Source organism: Oncorhynchus masou, chromosome 15, assembly GCF_036934945.1.
Source record: "Oncorhynchus masou masou isolate Uvic2021 chromosome 15, UVic_Omas_1.1, whole genome shotgun sequence".
Taxonomy (NCBI): domain Eukaryota; kingdom Metazoa; phylum Chordata; class Actinopteri; order Salmoniformes; family Salmonidae; genus Oncorhynchus; species Oncorhynchus masou.
Genome location: NC_088226.1, coordinates 37,787,162 through 37,812,657, shown reverse-complemented (window position 1 = coordinate 37,812,657; position 25,496 = coordinate 37,787,162). Strand labels below are relative to the sequence as shown.

At 41.8% G+C, this 25,496-nt stretch overlaps 1 protein-coding gene across 1 annotated transcript in view; it reads right to left on the bottom strand.

Annotated features, from left to right (window-relative positions):
• Positions 1-25,496, bottom strand: part of LOC135556215 (tensin-3-like) — an 84,726-nt gene that overhangs the window by 41,028 nt on the left and 18,202 nt on the right. Inside the window, exons 4-6 of the mRNA XM_064989223.1 lie at positions 19,156-19,277; positions 18,139-18,250; positions 17,978-18,049 (exon numbers count right to left, since the gene is read on the bottom strand). Coding sequence (XP_064845295.1) covers positions 17,978-18,049; positions 18,139-18,250; positions 19,156-19,277 — 306 coding nt within the window. The remainder of the gene's footprint in view (positions 1-17,977; positions 18,050-18,138; positions 18,251-19,155; positions 19,278-25,496) is intronic.

Genomic DNA, 25,496 nt, shown 5'->3' with positions numbered 1-25,496 from the left:
AGGGAACATATGGAAAAAGGTTATTTGCAAACATTTTCCTTTCTCAAAAAAGAGGGGCATCAGCCAAGGATGTCAGATCAGCATTTTTGAAGAAGCTGACCAGAGCAACACATATCAAACAGTAAACTTATATAATAATGGAACTGTATTGATACAAGGCAATGATTCAAGCCTCCAGGCATTTGAGAATAGGTTTGCTGCCCTAAAAGCAGACGCTGAAATCATCCCAGAAACTGAGGAAAAAGTCAAGGAGGGAGATGGAGAAAAGCAGACCCCAATGGTCTCTGTGACCCAGAAGGAAGCCCTCAATGTCCCTCTACCTACCTCACCTGCAGCAGACAGAGTCAAGGACATGTCAATTTCAATAAGAACACCTGCTATGCAACGTTTCCACGACACCCTCTCTCTAGTCGAAGCAGAGGTCATAGAACTCAGAGAGAACAAGCTTCAAGAGGAGGACACTATCCAGAAACTCAAAGAAGAGATGAAACAGTTCAGGGAGGAGAGCAGAGCATCTATTGCTAAATTAGAAAGCAGAATGGACAAGCTGAGTCAGACAAATGATGACCTCAGAGACCATCTGAGCACAACAAGAAAGGAGCTAGAACAAAAGAGAGGTACATTGACACCCTCAACCGGCAGCGAGTCATTGTGTCCTCTGTATCTAGAGAACATGTCCACCAGCTTGGCATAACACAATCAGAACCTGAGATCAGCATGGCCTTCACCACACAGCCTGATGACACTGCTCCAGCCCAGGTCAACCTACCAGCCTCCCAGTCTGCTCCAGCCCAGGTCAACTTACCAGCATCCCAGTCTGCTCCAGCCCAGGTCAACTTACCAGCATCCCAGTCTGCTCCAGCCCAGGTCAACTTACCAGCATCCCAGTCTGCTCCAGCCCAGGTCAACTTACCAGCATCCCAGTCTGCTCCAGCCCAGGTCAACTTACCAGCATCCCAGTCTGCTCCAGCCCAGGTCAACTTACCAGCATCCCAGTCTGCTCCAACCCAGGTCAATTTACCAGCTTCCCAATCTGCTCCAGCCCAGGTCAACTTACCAGCCTCCCAATCTGCTCCAGCCCAGGTCAACCTACCAGCCTCCCAATCTGCTCCAGCCCAGGTCAGCCTACCAGCCTCTCAGTCTGCTCCAGCCCAGGTCAACTTACCAGCCTCCCAGTCTGCGCCACCCAGAAAATCACCCACAACTGCAATCCTAATTGATTCAAATGGGAAGTTCTTAGTCCAGGAAAGATTATTCCCTAGACACAAGGTGTATAAATTCTGGTGACCTACAGCTGAGAGTGCAATGCAGCTACTCAGTCAGACCAAGATTGACACCCCTGACAACATCATCATCCACACTGGCACAAACGACCTTCATGCTAAAGGTGAAAATGTATCTGGGGCAGTGAGAAGAGTGGCAGAACTGGCACAGGCTATGTTCCCTACAACCAATATAGTTGTGTCCACCCTCCTACCAAGAAAAGACTTCCCAGGAAAGTTGATCGACAAAATAAATCAACAGATCACTGTGGACTGTGCCTCACTGCTCAACGTCAGAACGGCTCACCACCCCACTCTGACATGTCAACACTTATATGATAATGTACATCTTGATCAGGACAGTATCAGAACCTTTGCCAAGGACCTAAAAGATGCAACACTTGGCAGGGACCCACACACCCATCACCCCAGCAACAAAGGTCCCCCGCCCCACCATCTGAAACAACAGTACCTCAACCATCCCGAGGAGAAAAGAGCTAGACACAGCTTATTACAGCACAGCTATACTAGACCAGGCCCACCACAGCACATATTTACCAGACCAGACCTGCCTCAGGACAGCACGACTAGACCCATCCCATCACAACACAGCTCTACTAGACCTGGCCCATCACAACATAGCTCTACTAGACCCGGCCCATCACAACATAGCTCTACTAGACCCAGCCCATCACAACAGAGCTCTACTAGACCCAGCCCATCACAACAGAGCTCTACTAGACCCAGCCCATCACAACACAGCTCTACTAGACCCAGGTCATCACAACACAGCTCTACTAGACCCAGCCCATCACAACACAGCTCTGACCACTACTCCAGGGTCGGACAGAACACTGCCCTTCAGGGAAGTAGACCACATGACGCAGTCCACACCTTGTATCAGTCAGATCATCAGCCTACATATGCTGAGGTAACCTCTGGCAGAAGACCCCTAGAACAATCAGAGATAGGAGAGGTGCGCCAACTACTGCAACTAATATGCAGACTACTGAGCTAGACAGTCCCTTTAATTCACACGCAGGCACGCACGAACACAAACACACATACACACAGGGTTGCAGATTGCATTGTACTTATTTTATGTGCAATCTTATTCCATTCTTATTAATTTGTTTACAACTATTCTTAATTTTATTGACACCGGTATTATAATAATAATTCTGTGTGATGGTGTGTGTGTGTGTATATATATATGTGTATCTGCATGTGTGTGTGTGTGTGTGTGTGTGTGTGTGTGTGTGTATGTATGTATGTATGTATGTATGTATGTATGTATGTATGTATGTATGTATGTATGTATGTATGTATGTATGTATGTATGTATGTATGTGTATATGTGTATATGTGTATATATATATGTATATATATATATATATATATATAGTATTATTTTTATTTGTTTTTTTTCGATGTACTTTACTCAAACCAGTGAATATCACTTATTATAAATGAGATCATTAACTATCAGCTCTTGGAATATCCAGGGCCTATACTCTTCACATTTTGGTTATAAAACAACAAATCCAGAATTGCTTAAAAACATCAAGGGACAGGACATCATAATCCTACTGGAAACATGGTGTCGTGGAGACATAGATACTCAGTGTCCCTCAGGCTATAGAGAAAGTTTACTACCGTCAATCAAACATAAACATGTTAAACGGGGCCGAGACTCAGGTGGAATCATCATTTGGCATAAGCGGGACTTAGCGCTGGATGAAATGAAAAAAGGTACCACTCACATTTGGCTAAAACTTAACAAAGGTACAATCTATTGTGACAATGATGTATACATATGTGCAGCTTATGCTCCTCCTTCAGATTCATCATATTATGATGATCAGTTTTTTGACAATCTCCAGACAGAAATCATTACATTTCAGGCACAGGGTAAAGTGCTTCTTTGTGGAGATTTCAATGCAAGAACAGGTTCTGAGCCTGACTACACTGATGCGGGAGGTAACCACCACATATTTGGACACCCGTCCTTATACAGTAGCCCTATTATAAATAATAGAAACAGTCCTGACCAAATACTGAACAAAAATGGAAAGGAGTCAGTACATCTCTGTCGAGCCTTAGGCCTGTACATGCTTAATGGTAGAATCAGAGGGGACTCTTTAGGTCAGTTTACTTACTGCTCAGCTCTTGGGACAAGTGTAGTCGATTATGCCATCACTGACATTGACCCCTCTTCCATTAGTGCATTCACTGTCAGACCACAGACACCCTTGTCAGATCACAGTCAGATCAACGTGTTTCTGAAGAAATTAACCGGCAATATTCATTCAAAAAAACAGCCCAATAAACTCTACAACATAAACCAATCATACAGATGGGCTCCAAACAGTGCAGAGAGATTCACTGAAACATTGAACTCAAATGAAATAATGAACTCTATACAGTTTTTCAATAACTCACGGTACCAAAACAATAAAGATGGTGTCAATTCAGCTACTCAAAACATCAACTGCATATTCCAAAAAGCAGCATCGAAAGCAAATTTGAGAAAACCAAAGAAATGCAACATCAGAAGCAAAAATCAAAATGTTTCTGACAAATGGTTTGATAATGAATGTAAAACAATTAGAAAACACTTGAGACAAATGTCAAACAAAAAACATAAGCAGCAAAACAACCCAGAGCTACGATATGAATACTTTGAAACTCTGAAACAGTATAAACAAACACTGAAACGCAAGAAATGTAATTATACCAACAGGACACTTGATGAAATTGAAAACGCAATTGACCAAAATCAGTTCTGGGACATGTGGAACAATTTAAGCACAACAAAGCCACAAGAATTAGCAATACAAGATGTAGGAATTTGGAAAACTTATTTTGATAATCTATACAAAAACATCCCACAAAAAGACTTGCAACAGAACCAATTAGAAATTAAAGAAACATTGAACATCCTTGAATCAGTCATTAAAAACAACCAAAATCCATTAGATTACCCAATAACCCAACAAGAACTAAATGAAAAGCTAAAATCTATTAAATCAAAGAAAGCTTGTGGTCTAGACAACATCAGAAATGAAATGCTGAAAAACAGCACACCTGAGTTGCAAAATGCTGTGCTTAAATTGTTCAACATGGTTTTAACTTCTGGCTGCTTCCCTGATGTCTGGAACCAGGGGCTCATCTCCCCTATCCACAAAAGTGGAGACAAATCAGACCCCAATAATTACAGGGGAATTTGCGTAAACAGTAACTTGGGAAAGATTTTCTGTAGCATTTTGAATTCAAGAATTCAAACCTTTCTTCAAGAAAAAAATGTAATAAGTAAATGTCAAATTGGCTTTCTCCCTAACCATCGCACTACTGACCATATATACACCTTACACACACTAATTAATAAACACGTCCACCAAAAAAAGAAGGCAAAATCTTTGCTTGCTTTATTGACTTTAAAAAAGCATTTGATTCGATTTGGCACGAAGGGCTATTCTACAAAATTCTACAAAGTGGGCTTGGTGGTAAGGTATATGACTTAATAAAATGTATGTACACAGAAAACAAGTGTGCAATAAAAATCAAAAACCAAAGAACAGAATTTTTTTCACAATGTCGAGGTGTGAGACAAGGCTGCAGTTTGAGTCCAAATCTTTTCAACATTTATATCAATGAATTAGCAGACATGTTGGACCAATCTCCAGCCCCAGGACTCACACTATTTAACACAGAGGTGAAATACCTGCTATATGCTGATGACTTGGTACTTCTATCACCAACCAAAGAAGGTCTTCAACAGAAAATTAATATTCTGGAGCAATATTGCCATAATTGGGCCCTGGCAGTAAATTTCCAAAAAACTAAAATCATGATTTTCCAAAAAAAAAAACAGACAAACAAATATAAATTCACCCTGAACAACACCTTAATTGAACACACAAAAAATTACACCTATCTTGGTCTGACCATATCTGCATCGGGAAACTTTAATATGGCAGTGAATGCACTCAAAGAAAAAGCCCGCAGAGCAATGTATGCAATAAAAATGAAATTATTCAAAATCAACATCCCAATTAGAATTTGGACTAAAATATTTGACAGTGTAATCCTACCAATAGCTCTTTATGGAAGTGAGGTTTGGGGGCCACTCAATAAACTGGACTTTAAAATGTGGGACAAACATCCAATTGAAGCCCTACATGCAGAATTCTGTCGGAAAATCCTACAAGTCCAGAGAAATACACCAACTAATGCGTGTAGGGCAGAATTGGGCCGTTTTCCAGTAATAATGAAAATACAGAAAAGATCATTAAAATTTTGGCTACATCTGAATTCTGAATTCAAGTCCAAATTCAGAGACAGATCCTTACCAAGTACAGGCTGAGTGACCACCGATTGGCAATAGAAACCGGCAGACATAAAAAGACATGGCTACCCAAAGAGGAGCGTGTATGTGGTCACTGCATAACAGGGGAGGTAGAGACAGAGATGCACTTTCTCCTTTACTGTGATAAATATTCCTCACAAAGAGATTCATTATTCACAGAAATTACTAAACATATTCCAAATTTTTACAAATTGAACCCAGAGGAAAAACTAAGAATACTCATGGGCGAAGGAGCAATGGCTCCTCTTGCAGCCAAATATGTATTTTCCTGCCATAGCCTGAGGGACACTGAATAATAACATCTGCATAGTAAGCAGTAACTTAATTATTATTGCTATTATTGTTATTACTGTAATTATTATTATTTTTGTATTTAATTTTGTATTATTATTTACTACACTTTTATATTTTATATTTGCTATCATTTAGAATTTTGTTACAATGTATATTGTATACATTGTTGCTTTGGCAATATTGACACAATGTTTTTCATGCCAATAAAGCAGCTTGAATTTGAATTTGAGAAAAAAAGGAGAGAGAGAAAAAAAGGAGAGAGAGAGAGAAAAAAAAGGAGAGAGAGAAAAAAAGGAGAGAGAGAGAGAGAGAAGAAAAAAAGAGAGAGAGAGGGAGAGAAAGAGAGAGAAGAGAAAAAAAGAGAGAGAGAGAAAAACAAGAGAGAGAGAGAGAAAAAAAGAGAGAGAGAAAAACAAGAGAGAGAGAGAGAGAAAAAAAAAGAGAGAGAGAGAGCGAGAGAGAGAGAGAAAAGAGAGAGAGAGAGAGAGAGCGAGAGCGAGAGCGAGAGCGAGAGAGAAAAAAAGAGAGAGAGAGAGAAAGAAAAAAAGAGAGAGAGGAAAAAAAAAGAGAGAGAGAGAGAAAGAAAAAAAGAGAGAGAGGAAAAAAAAGAGAGAGGAAAAAAAAGAGAGAGAGAGAGAGAGAGAGAAAAGAGAGAGAGAGAGAGAGAGAGAGAGAGAAAAAAAGAGAGAGAGAGAAAAAAGAGAGAGAGAGAAAAAAAAGAGAGAGAGAGAGAGAGAGAGAGAGAAAAAAAAAGAGAGAGAGAGAGAGAGAGAGAAAAAGAGAGAGAGAGAGAGAGAGAGAGAGAGAAAAAAAAGAGAGAGAGAGAGAGAGAGAGAGAGAGAGAGAAAAAAAAAGAGAGAGAGAGAGAGAGAGAGCGAGAGCGAGAGAGAGAAAAAAAGAGAGAAAGAAAAAAAGAGAGAGAGAAAAAAAGAGAGAGAGAGAGAGAAAAAAGAGAGAGAGAGAGAGAGAGAGAGAGAAAAAAGAGAGAGAGAGAGAGAGAGAGAGAAAAAGAGAGAGAGAGAGAGAGAAAAAAAGAGAGAGAAGAGAGAGAGAGAGAAAAAAGAGAGAGAGAGAGAGAGAGAGAGAGAGAGAGAGAGAGAGAGAGAGAGAGAGAGAGAGAGAGAGAGAGAGAGAGAGAGAGAGAGAGAGAGAGAGAGAGGGGGAGCGAGAGGGAGCGAGAGGGAGCGAGCGAGAGAGAGAGAAGGAAAAAAGAGAGAGAGAGGCCAACCACACAAGAAATATGCCAGAAGCCATGTGTAAATACCAGGGGTCTGCAAGAGAGAGGGGGAGAGAAGGGTGCTCTCACATTACCTCAGAATGGATGGAGATAACACAATATAAGCATAGAGAGAAGGAACGGGAAAAGAAAGACAGAAAAATAGAGAATAAAAACAGAAAAACTACAGAAACCAAAAAGACAGCGCAGATAAACACATATTTACAACAACATTTACTGGCACGCACGCACACACACACACACACTGTCAGCACTGATGTGGTTTGGCCCAGTAAGTAGGAAGTATACTGTGTGCAGCTCACCCTGCACTATCAGCTCAAACATACAATACCAGTCAAAAGTTTGGACACACCTACTCATTCCAGGGTTTTTCTTTATTTGTACTATGTTCTACATTGTAGAATAATAGTGAAGACATCCAAACTATGAAATAACACATATGGAATCATGTAGTAACCAAAAATAGTGTTAAACAAATCTAAATATATTGTATATTTGAGATTCTTCAAAGTAGCCACCCTTGATAACAGCTTTGAATACTCTTGGCATTCTCTCAACCAGCTTCATGAGGTATGGGAAAGAGGGATCCCTAGTAAGTTGTATAACTGAATGCATTCAACTGAAATGTGTATTCCGCGTTTTACCCAACCCCTCTGAATCAGAGAGGTGTGGAGGTAGGCCATAATTGGCATCCATGTCATCGGTGCCCGGGGAACAGTGGGTTACTTGCCTTGCTTAGGGGCAGAAGGACATATTTTTACCTTGTCAGGTTGGGTCAGAGATTCGATCCAGCAAACCTTCGGTTACTGGCACAACGCTCCTCCCCGCAAGGCTACCTGCCACACCAGTCACCTTGAATGCATTTCAATTAACAGGTGTGTCTTGTTAAATTAATTTGTGAAATTTCTTTCCTCCTTAATGCTTTTGAGCCAATCAGTTGTGTTTTGACAAGATAGGGGTGGTATACAGAAGATAGCCCTATTTGGTGAAAGACAAAGTCCATATTATGGCAAGAACAGCTCAAATAAGCAAAGAGAAAAAACAGCCCATCATTACTTTAAGACATGAGGTCATTACTTTAAGACATGAAGGTCAGTCAATCCAGAAGATTTGAAGAACTTTGAAAGTTTTTTTCAAGTGCAGTGGCAACAATCATCAAGCGCTGTGGTGAAACTGGCTCTCATGAGGATCGCCACAGGAAAGGAGGACCCAGAGTTACCGCTGTGCAGCATATGTTCATTACCAGCTTAAGAAATTACAGCCTGAATAACTTCTTCACAGAGCTCAAGTAACAGACATCTCAACATCAACTGTTCAGGAGAATGCTTGAATCAGGCCTCCATGGTCGAATTGCTGCAAAGAAACCACTACGCCCTCTTCCAAGATAGCGTAGCAGTTGGGATGTCTGTTTTGTTTTTCTTCATACATATACATATACATATACATATATATAATTATTATTTCCATATATATGGAAATTAGATATATTATATATCTCATTTTCCATCTACTGACTGTACATACTCTCCTGCAACCCGCCTCACCCAATGTGGTGTGGATCTGCTATTTCTACACATTTAAACTGGAACCCCCTTCAGCAGCTAGCCAGCTAACTAGCTAGTAGTTAGCCTGGAGCTAGCCCCGAACTAGGCCCATCTCCCGGCTAGCATCAAGCAATCAATTACCTCTTTTGCCAATTGGCCAAGTTTTCAATTACCTCTTTTGCCAATTGGCCTGGACCCTTTGCTGCCGACACGGAGCCAAGCCGATCCATCACGAATGGTCTACTGACGTAACCGTCCGAGGGGGTTTCTGTCACGAAGCAAGCACCAGTTAACCTGGAGCTAGCCTCGAGCTAGGCATTTCTCCCGGCTAGCCGAAGAATTCTATCAGATAATTCCTGGGCTTTAATACCGCTTCTGCCAATTGGCCTAGACCTTTTGCCGACAAGGAGCCCCGCCGATCCATCACGACTGGTCTGACAACGTAACCGGGGGTTTCAACAGACTCTCCCGTTGCGAAGTCCCCCTGAGGCCCATCTGCTAGCCTGCTTCGAGCCCCGGCCTGCTAGCTGTCTTAATCGCCATGCCTCCAACTCACCTAGCTACTCACTGGACCCTATTATCACTCAGCTACATATGCCTCTCCCTAATGTCAATATGCCTTGTCTATTACTGTTTTGGTTAGTAATTTGTCTCTTATTTCACTGTAGAGCCTCCAGCCCTCATCAATATGCCTAGCCCTTATGTTCCATTCTCCACACGCGGTGACCGCACCTGGCTTAAAATGGTGCCTCTAGAGACAAAACCTCTCTCATCGTCACTCAACGCCTAGGCTTACCTCCACTGTACTCACATCCTACATACCCTTGTCTGTACATTAAGGATAAGCATATTCTTGATACTGTTTCAAAGTAAACACTATGAAGTTTGTGGAAATGTGAAATGAATGTAGGAGAAAATGACACATTAGATCTTGTAAAGAAAATACAAAGAAGAACAAATGTATTTTTTGTTTGTTTGTACCATCATCTTTGAAATGCAAGAGAAATGCAATAATGTATTATTCCAGCCCAGGCACAATTTAGATTCTGGCCACTAGATGGCAGCAGTGTATGTGCAAATTTCTTAGATTGATCCAATGAACCTATGCATATCTTTTCAAAATGTTGTATCAAGACTGCCCAAATGTGCCAAATTGGTTCATTAATACATTCAAGTTCATAATTGTGCACTCTCCTCAAACAATAGCATGGTATTCTTTCACTGTAATAGCTACTGTAAATTGGACAGTGCAGTTAGACTAACAAGAATATAAGCTTTCTGCCCATATAAGATATGTCTACGTCCTAGGATTTCTTTTTTGTTACTTACAACGTGATGCTAATCACATTAAAACAGGTCAACATTCATAAAGCCGCGGGGCCGGACGGATTACCAGGACATGTGCTCAAAGCATGCGTGGACCAACTGGCAAGTGTCAAACATTTTCAACCTCTTCCTGACCGAGTCTGTAATGCCTACATGTTTCAAGCAGACCACCACAGTCCCTGTGCCCAAGAAAGCGAAGGTAACCTGACTAAATAACTACCACCCCGTAGTACTCACGTCGGTAGCCATAGAGTGTTTAAAAGTTTGGTCATGACTCACATCACCCCTGTCAACCCGGAAACCCTAGACCCACTTCAATTTGCATACCGCCTCAACAGATGAAGCAATCTCAACTCCACTCCACACTGCCATTTTACACCTGGACAAAAGGAACACCTATTTGAGAACGCAGCTCAGCGTTCACCATCACAGTGCCCACAAAGCTCATCACTAAGCTAAGGACCCGAGGACTAAACACCTCCCTCTGCAACTGGATCCTGGACTTCCTGACAGCCACCCCCAGGTGGTAAGGGTAGGCAACAACACATCTGCAATGCTGATCCTCAACACTGGTTCCCCTCAGGGGTGCATGCTTAGTCCCCTCCTGTATTCAATGTTCACCCACAACTGCGTGGCCATCACTAAGTTTGGGAGGAGATCAGAGACCTGGCAATGTGGTGCCAGGAAAACAACCTCTCCCTCAATGTGAGCAAGACAGAGGAGCTAATCATGGACTATAGGAAAAGGAAGGCCCGAATAGGCCCCCATTACCATTGACAGGGCTGAAGTGGAGCGAGTCGAGAGTTTGAAGTTCCTTGGTGTCCACATTATCCAATTAAATATCATGGTCCAAACACACCAAGACAGTTGAAGAGGGCACAACAGCACCTGTTCCCTTTCAGGAGCCTGAAAAGATTTAGCATGGGACCCCAGATCCTCAAAAAGTTATACGACTGCACCACCGAGACCATCCTGACTGGTTGCACCACTGCCTGGTATGGTAACTGCTCGGCATCTGACCGAACGTCGCTACGGAGTTTTCTGCAACTTATTTTGTACGTAATGTTGCTGCTATCACCGTCTCTTATGACCGAAAAGAGCTTGTGTACATCAGAACAGCGATTACTCACCACGAACTGCCAGAAGCTTTTTCCTTTAACGAGTCCGACGTGAAGGAGATACTGCTTTCCCGGGAACAGGCCCAAATCCCCAAAATGTGCGTGAAGAGAGAAAGAGGGTTGAGGTTGGGCTGCCTTCTGAGAATTCGTAGGCGAGCGAGTAAACCCCGACAGCCATCCGTTCTATTGGCCAATGTGCACTCTTTGAATAATTCAATCGATGACTTACGAGCAAGATTAAACTACCAACGGAACATTATAAACTGTAATAACTTCTGTTTTGCTATTTTACTGCTGCTATTTAATCATTTGTTACTTTTATTTATTATTCATATTTTAGTTGTTGTTTTTTAACTGCATTGTTGGTTTAGGGCTTGTAAGTAAGCATTTCACTGAAAGGTCTACACCGGTTGTATTCGGCGCATGTGACAAATACAAATGTATTTGATTTGATTTTTAGTGCGTACTGCCCAGTTCATCACTGGGGCCAAGCTTCTTGACATCCAAATCAAGTAGAATTGTATTTTATTATATCACATACACATGGTTAGCAGATGTTAATGCGAGTGTAGCGAAATTCTTGTGCTTCTAGTTCTGACAATGCCACAATATCTAACAAGTAATCTAACAAATTCACAACAACTACCTCATACACAAATGTAAAGGGATGAATAAGTATATGTACATATACATATATGGATGAGTGATGGTCGTGCAGCATAGTCAAGATGCAGTAGATGGTATAGAATACAGTATATACATGTGAGATGAGTAATGTAGGATATGTAATCATTATTAAAAGCGCTGATATTTAAAGTGACTAGTGATACCTGTATTTAGTCCATGTATTAAAGTGGCCAGAGATTTGAGTCTGTATGTTGGCAGCAGCCAACAGATAGATGTTTTTCAGTTTCTCTCCACAGGCAGTGGCTCGGGTGGTTCATGTCCTTGATGATCTTTTTGGCCTTCCTATGACATTGGGTGCTGTAGGTGTCCTGGAGGGCAGGCAGTGTGCCCCCGGTGATGCATTGTGCAGACTGCACCACCCTCTGGAGAGCCCTATAGTTGCGGGCGGTGCAGGTACCATACCAGTCAGCGAATCAGCCCAATAGGATGCTCTCAATTGTGCACCTGTAAAAGTGTATGGGGGTCTGAGGGGCCATGCCACATTTCTTCAGTCTACTGAGTTTGAAGAGGCGCTGTTGCACCTTCTTACCCGCTATCTGTGTGGGTGGACCATTTCAGACTGTCAATGACATGTACGCAGAGGAATTTAAGCTTTTTACCTTCTCCACTGCGGTCCCATCAATGTGGATAGGGGCGTGCTCCCTCTGCTGTCCACGGTCAGCTCCTTTGTTTTTTTGACGTTGAGTTTATTTTCATGGCACCACTCCACCAGGGCCCCCAACTCCTCCCGGTAGGCTGTCTTGTCATTGTTGGTAATCAGGCCTACTACTATTGAGTCGTCTGCAAACTTGATGATTGGGTTGGAGGCGTGAAAGGGTGGGTGAACTGGGAGTACAGGAGGGGGGTGAGCACTCACCCTTGTGGGGTCCCTGTGTTGAGGATAAACAAAGTAGAGGTGTTGTTTCCTAACGTCACCACCTGGGGCAGCCTGTCAGAAAGTCCCGGACCCAGTTGCACAGGGCAGGTTTCAGACCCAGGGCCCGAGCTTAATGATGAGCTTGAAGTGTACTCTGCTGTTGAGCGATAGTCAATGAACAGCATTCTTACATAGGTATTCCTCTTGTCCAGGTGGGATAGGCCACTGTGCAGTGCAATGGCGAATGCATCGTCTGTGGATCTATTGGTTCGGTAAGCAAGTTGCAGTTTGTCTAGGGTGTCAGATAAGGTAGAGGTAACACTTAAATGTCTTACTCACGACAGCCACGGAGAACGAGAGCCCACAGTCCTTGTGAGCGGGCTGCGTTAGTGGCACTGTGTTATCCTCAAAGCGTGAAAAGGTGTTTAGCTTGTCTGGGAGGAAGACGTCAATGTTCACAACATGGCTGGTTTTCCCTTTGTAATCCGTGGTTGTCTGTAAACCCTGCCACATACGTCTCGTGTCTGAGCCACTGAATTGCGACTCCACTTTGTCTCTGTACTGACAGTTTGCCTGTTTGATTGCCTTACGGAGGAATAACTACACTGTTTGTATTCATCCATAATCCCAGTCACCTTGCCATGGTTAAATGTGGTTGTTCGAGCTTTCAGGTTTGCACAAATGCTGCCATCTATCGCATGGTTTCTGGTTTGGGTAGGTTTTAATATTCACAGCGGGAACAACATCCCCTATACACCTCCTTATGAACTAGGTCACTGTGTCCGTGTATACGTCTCAGAGGCTACCCGGAACATATCCCAGTCTGCGTGATCTAAACAATCTTGAAGCTTGGATTCCGATTGGTCAGACCAGAATTGAATAGATCTTAACACAGGTACTTGCTGTTTGAGATTCTGCCTATTGGAGTTGTGATTTGATTTGCCAAAGGGAGGGTGGGGATGGCCTTGTAGGCATCCCAGAAGAGGGAGTAAGAGTGGTGGACATTTTAGCAGCTCGAGAACTACAGTCAATGTGTTGGTATAACTTCAGTAGCATTTTCCTCAAATTTGTTTTGTTAACTTCTTCGATATAGGGGGCGCTCTTCTAATTTTTGGATAAAAAAACATTCCTGTTTTAAACAAGATATTTTGTCACGAAAAGATGCTCAACTATGCATATAATTGACAGCTTTGGAAAGAAAACACTGACGTTTCCAAAACTGCAAAGATATTATCCGTGAGTGCCAAAGAACTAATGCTACAGACGAAACCAAGATGAAATTTCATACAGGAAATGCCCCGGATTGAATGCGCTGTGTTCCAATGTCTCCTTATACGGCTGTGAATGCGCCTACACTTTCTGTCGTTTCCCCAAGGTGTCTGCAGCATTGTGACGTATTTGTAGGCATATCATTGGAAGATTGACCATAAGAGACTACATTTACCAGGTGTCCGCTTGGTGTCCTCCGTCGAAATTATTGCGCAATCTCCAGCTGCGTCCACTTTTCATTTGGTTCAAAGGAGAAAGGCAACTGCCACGAATGATTTATCGTCGAATAGATATGTGAAAAACACCTTGAGGATTGATTCTAAACAACGTTTGCCATGTTTCTGTCGATATTATGGAGTTAATTTGGAAAAAAGTTTGGCGTTGTAATGACTGAATTTTCGTGGGTTTTTCTTAGCCAAACGTGATGAACAAAATGGAGCGACTTCTCCTACACAAATAATAATTTGGGAAAAATTGAACATTTGCTGTCTGAGAGTCTCCTCATTGAAAACATCTGAAGGTAAATGATTTTATTTGAATGCTTTTCTTGTTTTTGTGAAAATGTTGCCTGCTGAATGCTAGGCTTAATGCTATGCTAGCTATCAATACTCTTACACAAATGCTTGTGTAGCTATGGTTGAAAAGCTTATTTTGAAAATCTGAGATGACAGTGTTGTTAACAAAATGCTAAGCTTGTGAGCCAATATATTTATTTCATTTCATTTGCGATTTTCATGAATAGTTAACGTTGCGTTATGCTAATGAGCTTGAGGCTATGATTACGCTCCCGGATACGGGATTGCTCGACGCTAGAGGTTAAAATCCCCAGCTACAATAAATGCGATCTCAGGATATGTGTTTTCCAGTTTGCACAAAGTCCGGTAAAGTTCCTTGAGGACTGTCATGGTATCGGCTTGAGGGGCAATATACGTGGCTGTGACTATTACCGAAGAGAATTCTCTTGGGAGATAATACGGTAGGCATTTGATTATGAGGTATTCTAGGTTGGGGGAACAAAATTACTTGTACGTTATCAGAATCAAACCATAAGTAGTTAATCATGAAACATACACCACCACGTTTCTTTGTCCCGTAGAGTTCTTTATTCCTGTCTGCGTGATGTACCGAGAACCCAGCTGGCTGTATGGATGGAGACAGTATATCTGGAGAGAGTCTTTGTGGCAACCGTTTGGGGAAGACCCTTTCCTGTTTCAGCATGACAATGCCCCCGTGCACAAAGAAAGGTCCATACAAAAATGGTTTGTCGAGATCAGTGTGGAAGAACTTGACTGGCCTGCACAGAGCCCTGACCTCAACCCCATCGAAAACCTTTGGGATGAACTGGAACGCTGACTGCTCGACCTCACTAATGGTCTTGTGGCTAAATGGTAGAAGTCACCGCTGCAAAGTTCCAACATCTAGTGGAAAGCCTTCACAGAAGAATGGAGTCTGTTATAGCAGCAAAGGGGGCACCAAATCCATATTAATGCACATGATTTTGGAATAAAATGTTTGACGAGTAGGTGTCCACATACTTTTGGTCATGTAGTGTATGTGGTAGTGGAGTAGTGGCCTGAGGGCACACACTTCACACTTTGTGAAATCTGTTGTGAATTGTAATATAATGTTTTTTTATTGTATGTAACTGCCTTCATTTTGCCGGACCCCAGGAGGAGAAGCTGCTGCCTTGGCAGCTAACAGGGATCCATAATAAAAACAAATACACACACACACACTGTGTCCAGTAACAGTACATACCGAGAGAAGCAGTCATGATGGAGAGATGTTCAGAGGACTATCCCACTGTGTCTATCTGGAGGAAACTGGAGCTGCACACAGCCACAGCTCTGTCAGCTAAACAGATCTCCTCTCTCTCCCCTCTCTCCTCTGCTACTTTCTCTCTGAAACTCTGAACTTTCCTCTTTTTCTTTACTGAATCCTCTATCACTCTTTTCCTTTCTGTCTCTCCTTCTGGCTCAGCTGTTCTTTTCCGTGGGGCTGAAGAATGTTTGTCTGCCCCCCCGGCACAAATATGGGAGTAATTAAAATGAGAGAACTGTCTGTTCTCTCCCTCTCCTCCCACTTTCCCTTGCTCACTGCCCCTCTGTCCCTTTTCACTCACTCTCTCCTCTACATTTCATCTCTCTGACTATTAACTCTGTTGTAAGGCAGCAGTGTGTTCTCTGGTTAAACTTCTGTGGTCGTGAGTGAAGTCATTTAGGAACTGGAACAGAACACAGAGACAAACCGTGTCCCATTCCTATGCTACACTGCACTCCACTCCTCATTGGAAAATAGTTATTTGTTCGCTACTGACTTGGTGTGACACTGCTAGAGTACGCATTTTATAGAGGGAGGGATAGAGAGAGAGAGAGAGAGAGAGTATTCCCTCTGTCTAGGTAGGTAGGCCCCCCTCCCCTTCCTCTCACTGACCACTCTGCATTGTCTTCTACAGAGCCTCTGCAATCTGTTTCCTCCAATGCATTCTTGAAGGTCAGGGGTCACATATTTACTTTTATGGCCATGGAGGCGGTCCAGCTAAGGGTTCTATGAATAATGAATACAAATGAAGAGTAAAATAAAATGGCTGTATATAGGGAGTAGAAAATAACATGGCTATAAACAGGGAGTACTAGTATCGAGTCGATGTGCAGGGGTACAAGGTCTTTGAGGTAGATATGTACTGTACATATACAGTAGGTAGGGTTAAACTGACTAGCAGCAGCGTATGTGGTGTGTGTGTGTGTGTGTGTGCACAGAGAGAACAGTCTGTGGCTTGGGTGGCTGGAGTCTTTGACAATTTGTTGGTCTTTCCTCTGACACCGCATGGTATAGAGGTCGTGGATGGCAGGGAGATCAGTCCCAGTGATGTACTGGGCTGTACATACTACACTCTGTAGCGCCTTGCGGTCAGATGCCAAGCAGTTGCCATACCAAGCAGTGATGCAGCCAGTCAAGATGCTCTCGATGGTGCAGCTGTTTTTACTCTTTTCAGCCTGTTGAGGGGGAAGAGGCGTTGTTGTGCCATCTTCACAATTGTGTTGATGTGTTTGGATGTGATAGATCCTTAGTGAAGGAACTTCAACATTTCGACCCGCTCCACTACAGCCCCATTGTTGTGAATTGGGGCGTGCTCAGCCCTCTGTTTCCTGTGGTCCAAGATCAGCTCCTTTGTCTTCTCAACATTGAGGGAGAGGTTGTTGTCCTGGTACCACAATGCCAGGTCTCTGACCTCCTCCCTGTATGATGTCTAATTGTCGTCGGTGATCAGGCCCACCACCGTTGTGCTGTCGGCAAACTTAATGATGTTGTTGGAGTCATGCGTGGCCACTGAACTGTAGTTCTTTTGTATGTGGGCATCCTGCCAACAGAAGTCACTTCATCTCTGCACAGTGGGTTAATTATACCATGATTTACAGTATCAGCTGGACTGGCTTCTGTCAATGGGATAGAATGAGAATGATCTCTTTATTTCCCCATTACCTCTGGTTTGTCCCAAACTAAAACATCCTAAACAGGACAATGAATACCAATGCCATCTCACAAAACTCCTATCTACAGTAACATTTTTGTAATTTAGCAGAAACTCTTACTCTTAACCAGAGTGACTTACAGGAACAACAACAGATTGTTCACATAGTCGCTCGGGGAGTCAAACCAGCAACCTTGTGTACTAACCCAACGCTCTTAAACGCTAGGCTACCAGAGCCCTACGGGTTAGTGACCTTAGACAAATCCCTCATGCCCATCATTCGCTATTAGAAAATGCAACCATGTGCACATCAGCAGTGGAGAGGCCAGGTTCAGAGGGCAAAGTGGGGGCATAATAATGAAAGTATAATGGATTATGCGTACCACTTAAGGATTCCACCCTGCCTCTGAACTCTGTCCAGCATTAATCACAACTCAAAGGTTTGGGTTTACACTGGGTGTTCTTTACAACCAAGCAGGAAAATCTTTCTCTCTTCTCTCTCACTCTCTCGCTCACACACACACACACAGAGTATAAATGTACCTTGTGATGTTCTGCTCATCTCCCACTGTCCCTTGCTATGCCTCATGTAAGAGACAACTGGACAACTTTTCACTGGGGAAGAGAGAAGATGTCTGATCAGATATGATATAATAACACACACACACACACACACCTTAATTGTTTTATTCGCTGTCTCTTACCATAGGGCGTTGGAGGAGAAACAGGAAATGCTGGTGTGGGTGGGACGATGTCACAGCTCTCCGTCACTGGAGTCTGTCCTTCATAGTCCTCCATCCTGTAGAGACGGCCACGCTGTAAACACACACACATGCCGGGCAGACTTGTGATCTGTGTGTGACTGTACTTGCTATTCATGCTGCCCTGCCATGAGAATAGGTGTGAGAGTTGCATCCCAAATGGTACCTTATTCCCATTATAGTGCACTACTTTTCCCAGGGAATGCAGAGGGCTCTGGTTAAAATAGCGCACTTTATATGTATATGTAGTAGGGTGCCATTTGGGACACAAACCAGGAATCTCAGCAATTCAGACAAAACAGCCTGACCACCACAGTTCTGCTGCTTCACACCAACACAAACATGAACTACTGTATTTTGAATGGAATTCAACATAGTGTCACGTTCATCATATGAATGAGACCAATGTGCAGCATTCTTCTTGATTTAAGAATGAACACTGAATGAATGAATGAATGAATAAACAAACTAAATAACAAACAAACCGTGAAGCTAATATGAGTAGTGCAGACAGGCAACTAAACATAGAACAAGAACCTACAACCACAAAATGGGAAATGGCTACCTAAATATGATCCCCAATCAGAGACAACGATAAACAGCTGCCTCTGATTGGGAACCATATCAGGCCACCATAGACATACATATTACCTAGACCTACAAAACCCCTAGACATACAAAACCCTAGACAATACGAAAACTAGCATGCCCATCCTCATTACACCCTGACCTAACCAAAAAATATAAAGAAAACAGAGCTATCTAAGGTCAGAGCGTGACACATAGATTAACCATGGACATAGCCAGGTGTTTTTACTAACCGCATGATCATGACCAAGGAAAAGAACTCCTAGCATACCCATGACTATTGCGTATTATGGTGTTTAGCAGGTGTGTAACCAGTAGGGGGTGGTGTGTTTAACTGGGAGGTGGGTAAGTTGAGGTGTTGTGTGTGTATACCTGGGAGGGAAGAAGGTTGGGCCTGAAGATCAGAGAGTTCTGGAACGTCTGGGCTCCGCTCCAACCCGGACTATGGAACCCTGGGTAATCTGTGACATCACTGGCCTGTCTGTGCTTCCAGCCTGAAGACAGAAAGATAGAGACACAGAGAGAGAGAGAAACAGAGAGAATAGATCATGTGTGTTTTTGCTTGCAGCCTTTTTATGAACATTATAGGGTTTTTCTTAAATTTGTACCATTTTCTTCATTATAGAATAATAGTGAAGACATCTAAAATATGAAATAACACATGGAATCATGCAGTAACCAAAGAAGTGTTAAACAAATCAAATATGTATATTTTAGATTTGAGATTCTTTAAAGTAGCCACCCTTAGCCTTGATGATAGCTTTGCACACTCTTGGCATTCTCTCAACCAGCTTCATGAGGTCGTCACCCACAATGCTTTTCAATTAACAGGTGTGCCTTGTTAAAAGTTAATTTGTGGAATTTCTTTCCTTCTTGACGCATTTGAGCCAGTTGTGTTGTGACAAGGTATGGGTGGTTTACAGAAGATAGTCATATTTGGTCAAATATGAAGTCCATATTATGTCAAGAACAGCTCAAATAAGCAAAGAGAAGTGACAGTCCATTATTACTTTAAGACATGAAGGTCAGTCAATACGGAACATTTCTAAAACTTTGAAAGTTTCTTCAAGTGCAGTCGCAGAAACCATCAAGCGCTATGATGAAACGAGCTCTCGTGAGGACCGCCACAGTAAAGGAAAACCCAGAGTTATCTCTGCGGCAGAAGACAAGTTCATTAGTCACCAGCCTTAGAAATTTACATCCAAAATAAATGCTTCACAGAGTTCCAGTAGCAGACATATCTCAACATCAACTGTTCAGAGGAGACTGCATGAATCAGGCCTTCATGGTCCAATTGCTGTAAAGAAAGAACTACTAAAGGACACCAATAAGAAAAATAGACTTGATTGGGCCAAGAAACACAAGCAATGACCCGTGGAAATGGGTCCGTTGGACTGATGAGTCCAAATTTGAGATTTTTGGTTCCAACCTCCATATAAGTGAACGGATGATCTCTCCATGTGTGGTTCCCACCGTGAAGCATGAAGGACGATGGTCTGGGGGTGCTTTGCTGGTGACACTGTCAGTGATTTATTTAGAATTCAAGGCACACTTAACCTGTATTTTGCAGCGCTATGGTTTGGTCCCATCTGGTTTTTGATTAGTGGGACTAACAATTATTGTTTAATAGGACAATGACCCAACACACCTCCAGGCGGTGTAAGGGCTATTTGACCAAGAAGGAGAGTGATGGATTGCTGCATCAGATAACCTGGCCTCCACAATCACTCAATCTCAACCCAATTGAGATGGTTTGGGATGAGTTGGACCGCAGAGTGAAGGAAAAGCAGCCAACAAGTGCTAAGCATATGTGGGAACTCTTTCAAGACTTTTGGAAAACCATTCCAGGTGAAGCTGGTTGAGAGAATGCCAAGAGTGTGCAAAGCTGTCATCAAGGCAAAGGGTGGCTACTTTGAAAATTCTAAAATCAAAAATAGGTTTGGATTTGTTTAACACTTTTTTGGTTTCTACATGATCCCATATGTTTAATTTCATAGTTTTGATGTCTTCACTATTATTCTACAATGTATAATAAACATATGAATGAGTAGGTGTGTGCAAACTTTTGACTGGTAATGCACAAATGTTTTATTATTTCCTTCTTTATTTCCCCCCCAACCCTATCATCCCTCTCTGATTGGAGTGAATTAATGGACAACACTACTTAGGCTTCTACTTCAGGCTGATACATACTATATACATTTTATTTACAGTATATTTTGTTAGTTTTAGTCCCCCATATATTGTTAAATTGTGTTGTGATTTTTCACAAAAGTTTAAAAAATAAATATATTCTCATAGTTTCTACAGATTGTAAATTAAAGATTTTTCTTTGCTGACAGTATTATTATGTTATTGATCGATTGACTATGACTTTCCAAGTCACCCAGGAGTGTTATTTGCAGAGTTATCTCCAAGTAAATGTTACAAATCTTCACCCATTCCCGAACCTGCGACCAAAAACAAACTACATATGGGTGATCTAGTGATCTAATGTAATCTAATGATTCCGTCCCTTAGAAGAACAAATCTGCAGAGCTGGGATGGTTGTATCCCCCATATATATGACATTTATATTTGTTTTAACCATTTTGTATAATAATTTAAATGTAAAAAATCTAAGCTTTGAATCCAGCATCATTTTGTGTTTCAGTTCATAAACCATGTGCCATCGAATCGGTACAATGAAAATCTCTCCCAACTATTTTGCAACCTGCATGGCATAGCTGTCATATAATTTAAAAAACAAGATGTTAGGTGTAGGCAGGTCCATAAGCAACTTGGTAAACTAGTATATGACTAAAGAGTTAATCAGGGTGATCTTTCCACAAACAGACAGGTATTTGCCTTTCCATGGTATCAATATGTCATCTATTTTTGCTAATGTTCTATTCAAATGTATTGTAGTGAGAATGTATTTCTTTGGGATATAAATACCTAGTTTGTCCACTTCACCGTCAGTCTTTCTTTGTGATCCATTAAGTAATGTAGTACACTTACACATTTGGATGAAATTATCCTTAATTAATATCATCACCTCTTTCGAGTTTCTTTGCTCATTGGAGTAGATATTATATTCCTTATCTTTTAGCCAGGTAAATACTGATCGTGCTTTTTTTATTATCTGCAAAGCCATTACAATTACAACTGGCTATACACATTTCACCATTTGCCTTAATGAGATACAAGCTTCAATTCCATTTATCATAATATATGTTTGTAAACTTACCATTAAAAAAGTACCATGATGATTGAGTGTCCATATAGCTGTAACATGATATTTTCATTGCGACTGAGTAAACCTCCAATTCTTCTCCACTACCCGCTAAAACCTCCCCGCATCACAAGATGGGTTGTCTTCCAAATTGACCGGCAGACCACCCCTGCCCACCTAGATACCAGGGCCCCCCAGAGACTGGGACCCGTTCTTTGAAAAGAGCACACTATGCAAGCTAGAGAAAAGAAGCAGATCAACAGCCAAAAGCATTTTCCAATGCCCACACCTTGATTATGCTGTATGTAGTTTTAAAAACTATATATATATATATATATTATGTAGAAAATGATTGCTTAATCTTAGTTTGTTTCCACAATTAACAAATAGTATGTGTAATAATGTAGGACCTTCCTATGAAGGATTGTTACCAATAACTAGGAATGACATTACAAAAATTACATTTTCGGCAAGCAATTATTATTTTGTCAAACAATTATTGTGAATCATCCTACCCTGTTCCTAACATCATTACCCCATAGCAACATATGTGGGATACATACACACACTCTCTCCACCCCTCCCCCAAAAAACAACCACAAGCTCAGATGTTCAACAGTTGTTCCAACCCCGAGCCCAACTCAAGAGGAGACTTGATGTGTGAATGCGTTTAGAGTTGTAGCTGTTTGAGAAGGCATGTCAAATTGAGCAAGAATTGGGAGATTTGATTAACCACTGTCTAGTCCTAGCTTATGGAACTCGGACACCCCTTTCCTCCGACAAACACTCAAATTGGTCCCCCGTTGTGACCATTTTTCCAATCACCCCAGTGCAGTCAGACCACTCTATGATTTTGTGACGGCAGGGCCACAATAATTTGCCCCTCTCTATTTTTCCGAGTACGACCTCATCCCAAAGGGTTACTGCAGCTACTGTAGTGTTGCCAGCACTGCCACTGGGTGGGGGTACTCCACCAGAATCCCCACCGGCATGGTACGAGGTCATCAAGGTTCTCATCAGTGGCTTTGAGCGATATTATGCTCATCCATCTGGGGGCTTTGGCTTTATAGGACCAACCCTGCCAGGCAGGCTCAGACACTTGAGTGGGCGGTGCTGCTTTAGTGGGTCTCTGACCATGTTCATCTTTCTGTCTTGGCTGCATATAGGCTACTTGCAGTAGGCCTATAAAACAGATAAGGACTCCTTCTTAGTGTGTGCGTGTCTAGGATATAGGATCGGGGATCGTTCTATCATGATAGGACAATAAATAGGTCAACTATATTGGGAATTTATTTTAAAATGTATATCGCATATCTATACAAAATGTAAAACTCTCTCTCTGTCACAACACCTGCCTGCAGACACAAATTGGCTCTGGCTTTTGCAACCAATTTCCCTTTTCACTCATTTAACTCGTCACACTAGAACCAACACAACTTCCAGCCCCAACACCAGCACCAACCCTGGACATAGCACCGACCAACCACAACTGTCACCTTCATCCAGCAACTGCCAGCTCAGACTCAGAATTTTCAAATAATGATGACTGAATTTGAACATATTTGACCTTTTACCTGTAAAGATTTTTGGAAACCACAAACGACAATACATTACATGTCTCATAAGGTCTTATTTTGATGCCAAGCTTTACCCTAATACAGGTGCCAGATAAAGGCCTGCAAAGCAGGGTTGCAAAATTCAGGTACCTAAGGCAGGAGACACACACACACACACAGTTCACAGTTCACATCTACTTAATTGTCATTACACCAGTTTGTTTGTCACATTATCCCCTTGTCCTGATACATACAGTACAGTTCCAACTGCAACGAATACAGCTAGGTTTTCTTAGGCACTGCTACATATAATCCTAGCTGTGAAGACATTTCTTCCAGTCACTTCAAAAGATTAGTTTAAGTCAGTTACTGTACTGTACCTATGAGAACCTGGTTTTACAGTGCTTATATAAAAGTTCCAATTACTGGTTTAAGTCAAACTTTTACACCCACTCAGCAAACAGAGGACAAAGGTGAATAAAGCATGTCTGTATTGGAAGTAGTGAACTCTGCTAGGAGAACATACCCAAACCAAACCAAACTATGATTAACTCAACTACCTGCGGTTCAGCTCTCTGTCTAAACAGCTGAAAGCTGGCACAGCTTTATTTTCTTTAGCCTGGCCTCTGGCATCATGACAGACAGACAGACAGACAGTCAGAGGACTGTTGTACAGTATGTTTCTGAGGGATTCCAATGTAAATATGTACTGTAACTGAAGAGCTGTACTGTCAGGGTTTGGGAGTAACGGATTACATGTAATCCGTTACATAAAACTGTAACTGTAATCCATTACGTTACCAGCAAAAATATAGTAATTTGATTACAGATACTATTGAAAAACTAGATGAGCACTTCTATGATTTCTTATAAATTAAAAAAGGATGTTTGAGAAAAGAATTTGGGGACACTTCTGTTTTCTCAATGACATTCAAATCAGCATTGAAAACAGTTGCATGTTTAAGTTTGTTCCACCTGAGCGAGTCTGAACACAAGTCATAGACCACTACGATGACACACCAAATGCGTTGGCTGGATCGTGGGAAACGAGCAGGAATAGGTTTTTGTAGGAAACAGTCCAAGCTATGTCTTCCAACGGTGTGACTGTTATCGGCATCCAAAGATTATACATCCAACTTGAATAAACACTTGGAGGTAAGGACAACAGCAGTGGTGTAGTCTAAGGGCGATACGGATATCACTTAATATTAATATCTATATAGCGCATTTATGTGAACATGTTTTCTATTTTTCCTCTTTATTGATGGGAAGGGCCCATAAGGAAGCATTTTGTTTAAAAAAGGTATAATCTTTGTAAATTATATCATAAATAGGACTGGTGGAGTTATGTCACACATGCAGCTAACAAAAATATATGGAAATGACTGCTCTATCCAAAATTACAACCAACTAAATGCAGCATTAACATAAAAATGGAAGAGGCAAGTGGAAGAGGGGAAAAGTAAAGAACTAGTCTGTCGGCCTTGCATTAAAGACCAAAATTCATTAAGAAATTTGTGATGAATAAAAAAATATACCAGTTTCATTTAAAACTTCTTAGGGCTGCAATCCCGTTAACGGGATGATATGACAACAGCCAGTGAAAGTGCAGGGCGCCAAATTCAAAACAACAGAAATATCATAATTAAAATTCCTCAAACATACATGTATTTTATACCGTTTTAAAGGTAATCTTGTTGTTAATCCCACCACAGTGTCCGATTTCAAATAGGATTTACAGCGAAAGCACCACATACAATTATGTATGGTCACCACCAAGTCACAGAAAAACACAGCCATTTTCCAGCCAAAGTGAGGAGTCACAAAAAGCACAAACAGAGATAAAATTAATCACTAACCTTTGATGATCTTGATCAGATGACACTCATAGGACTTCATGTTACACAATACGTGTATGTTTTGCTTGATAAAATTCACATTTT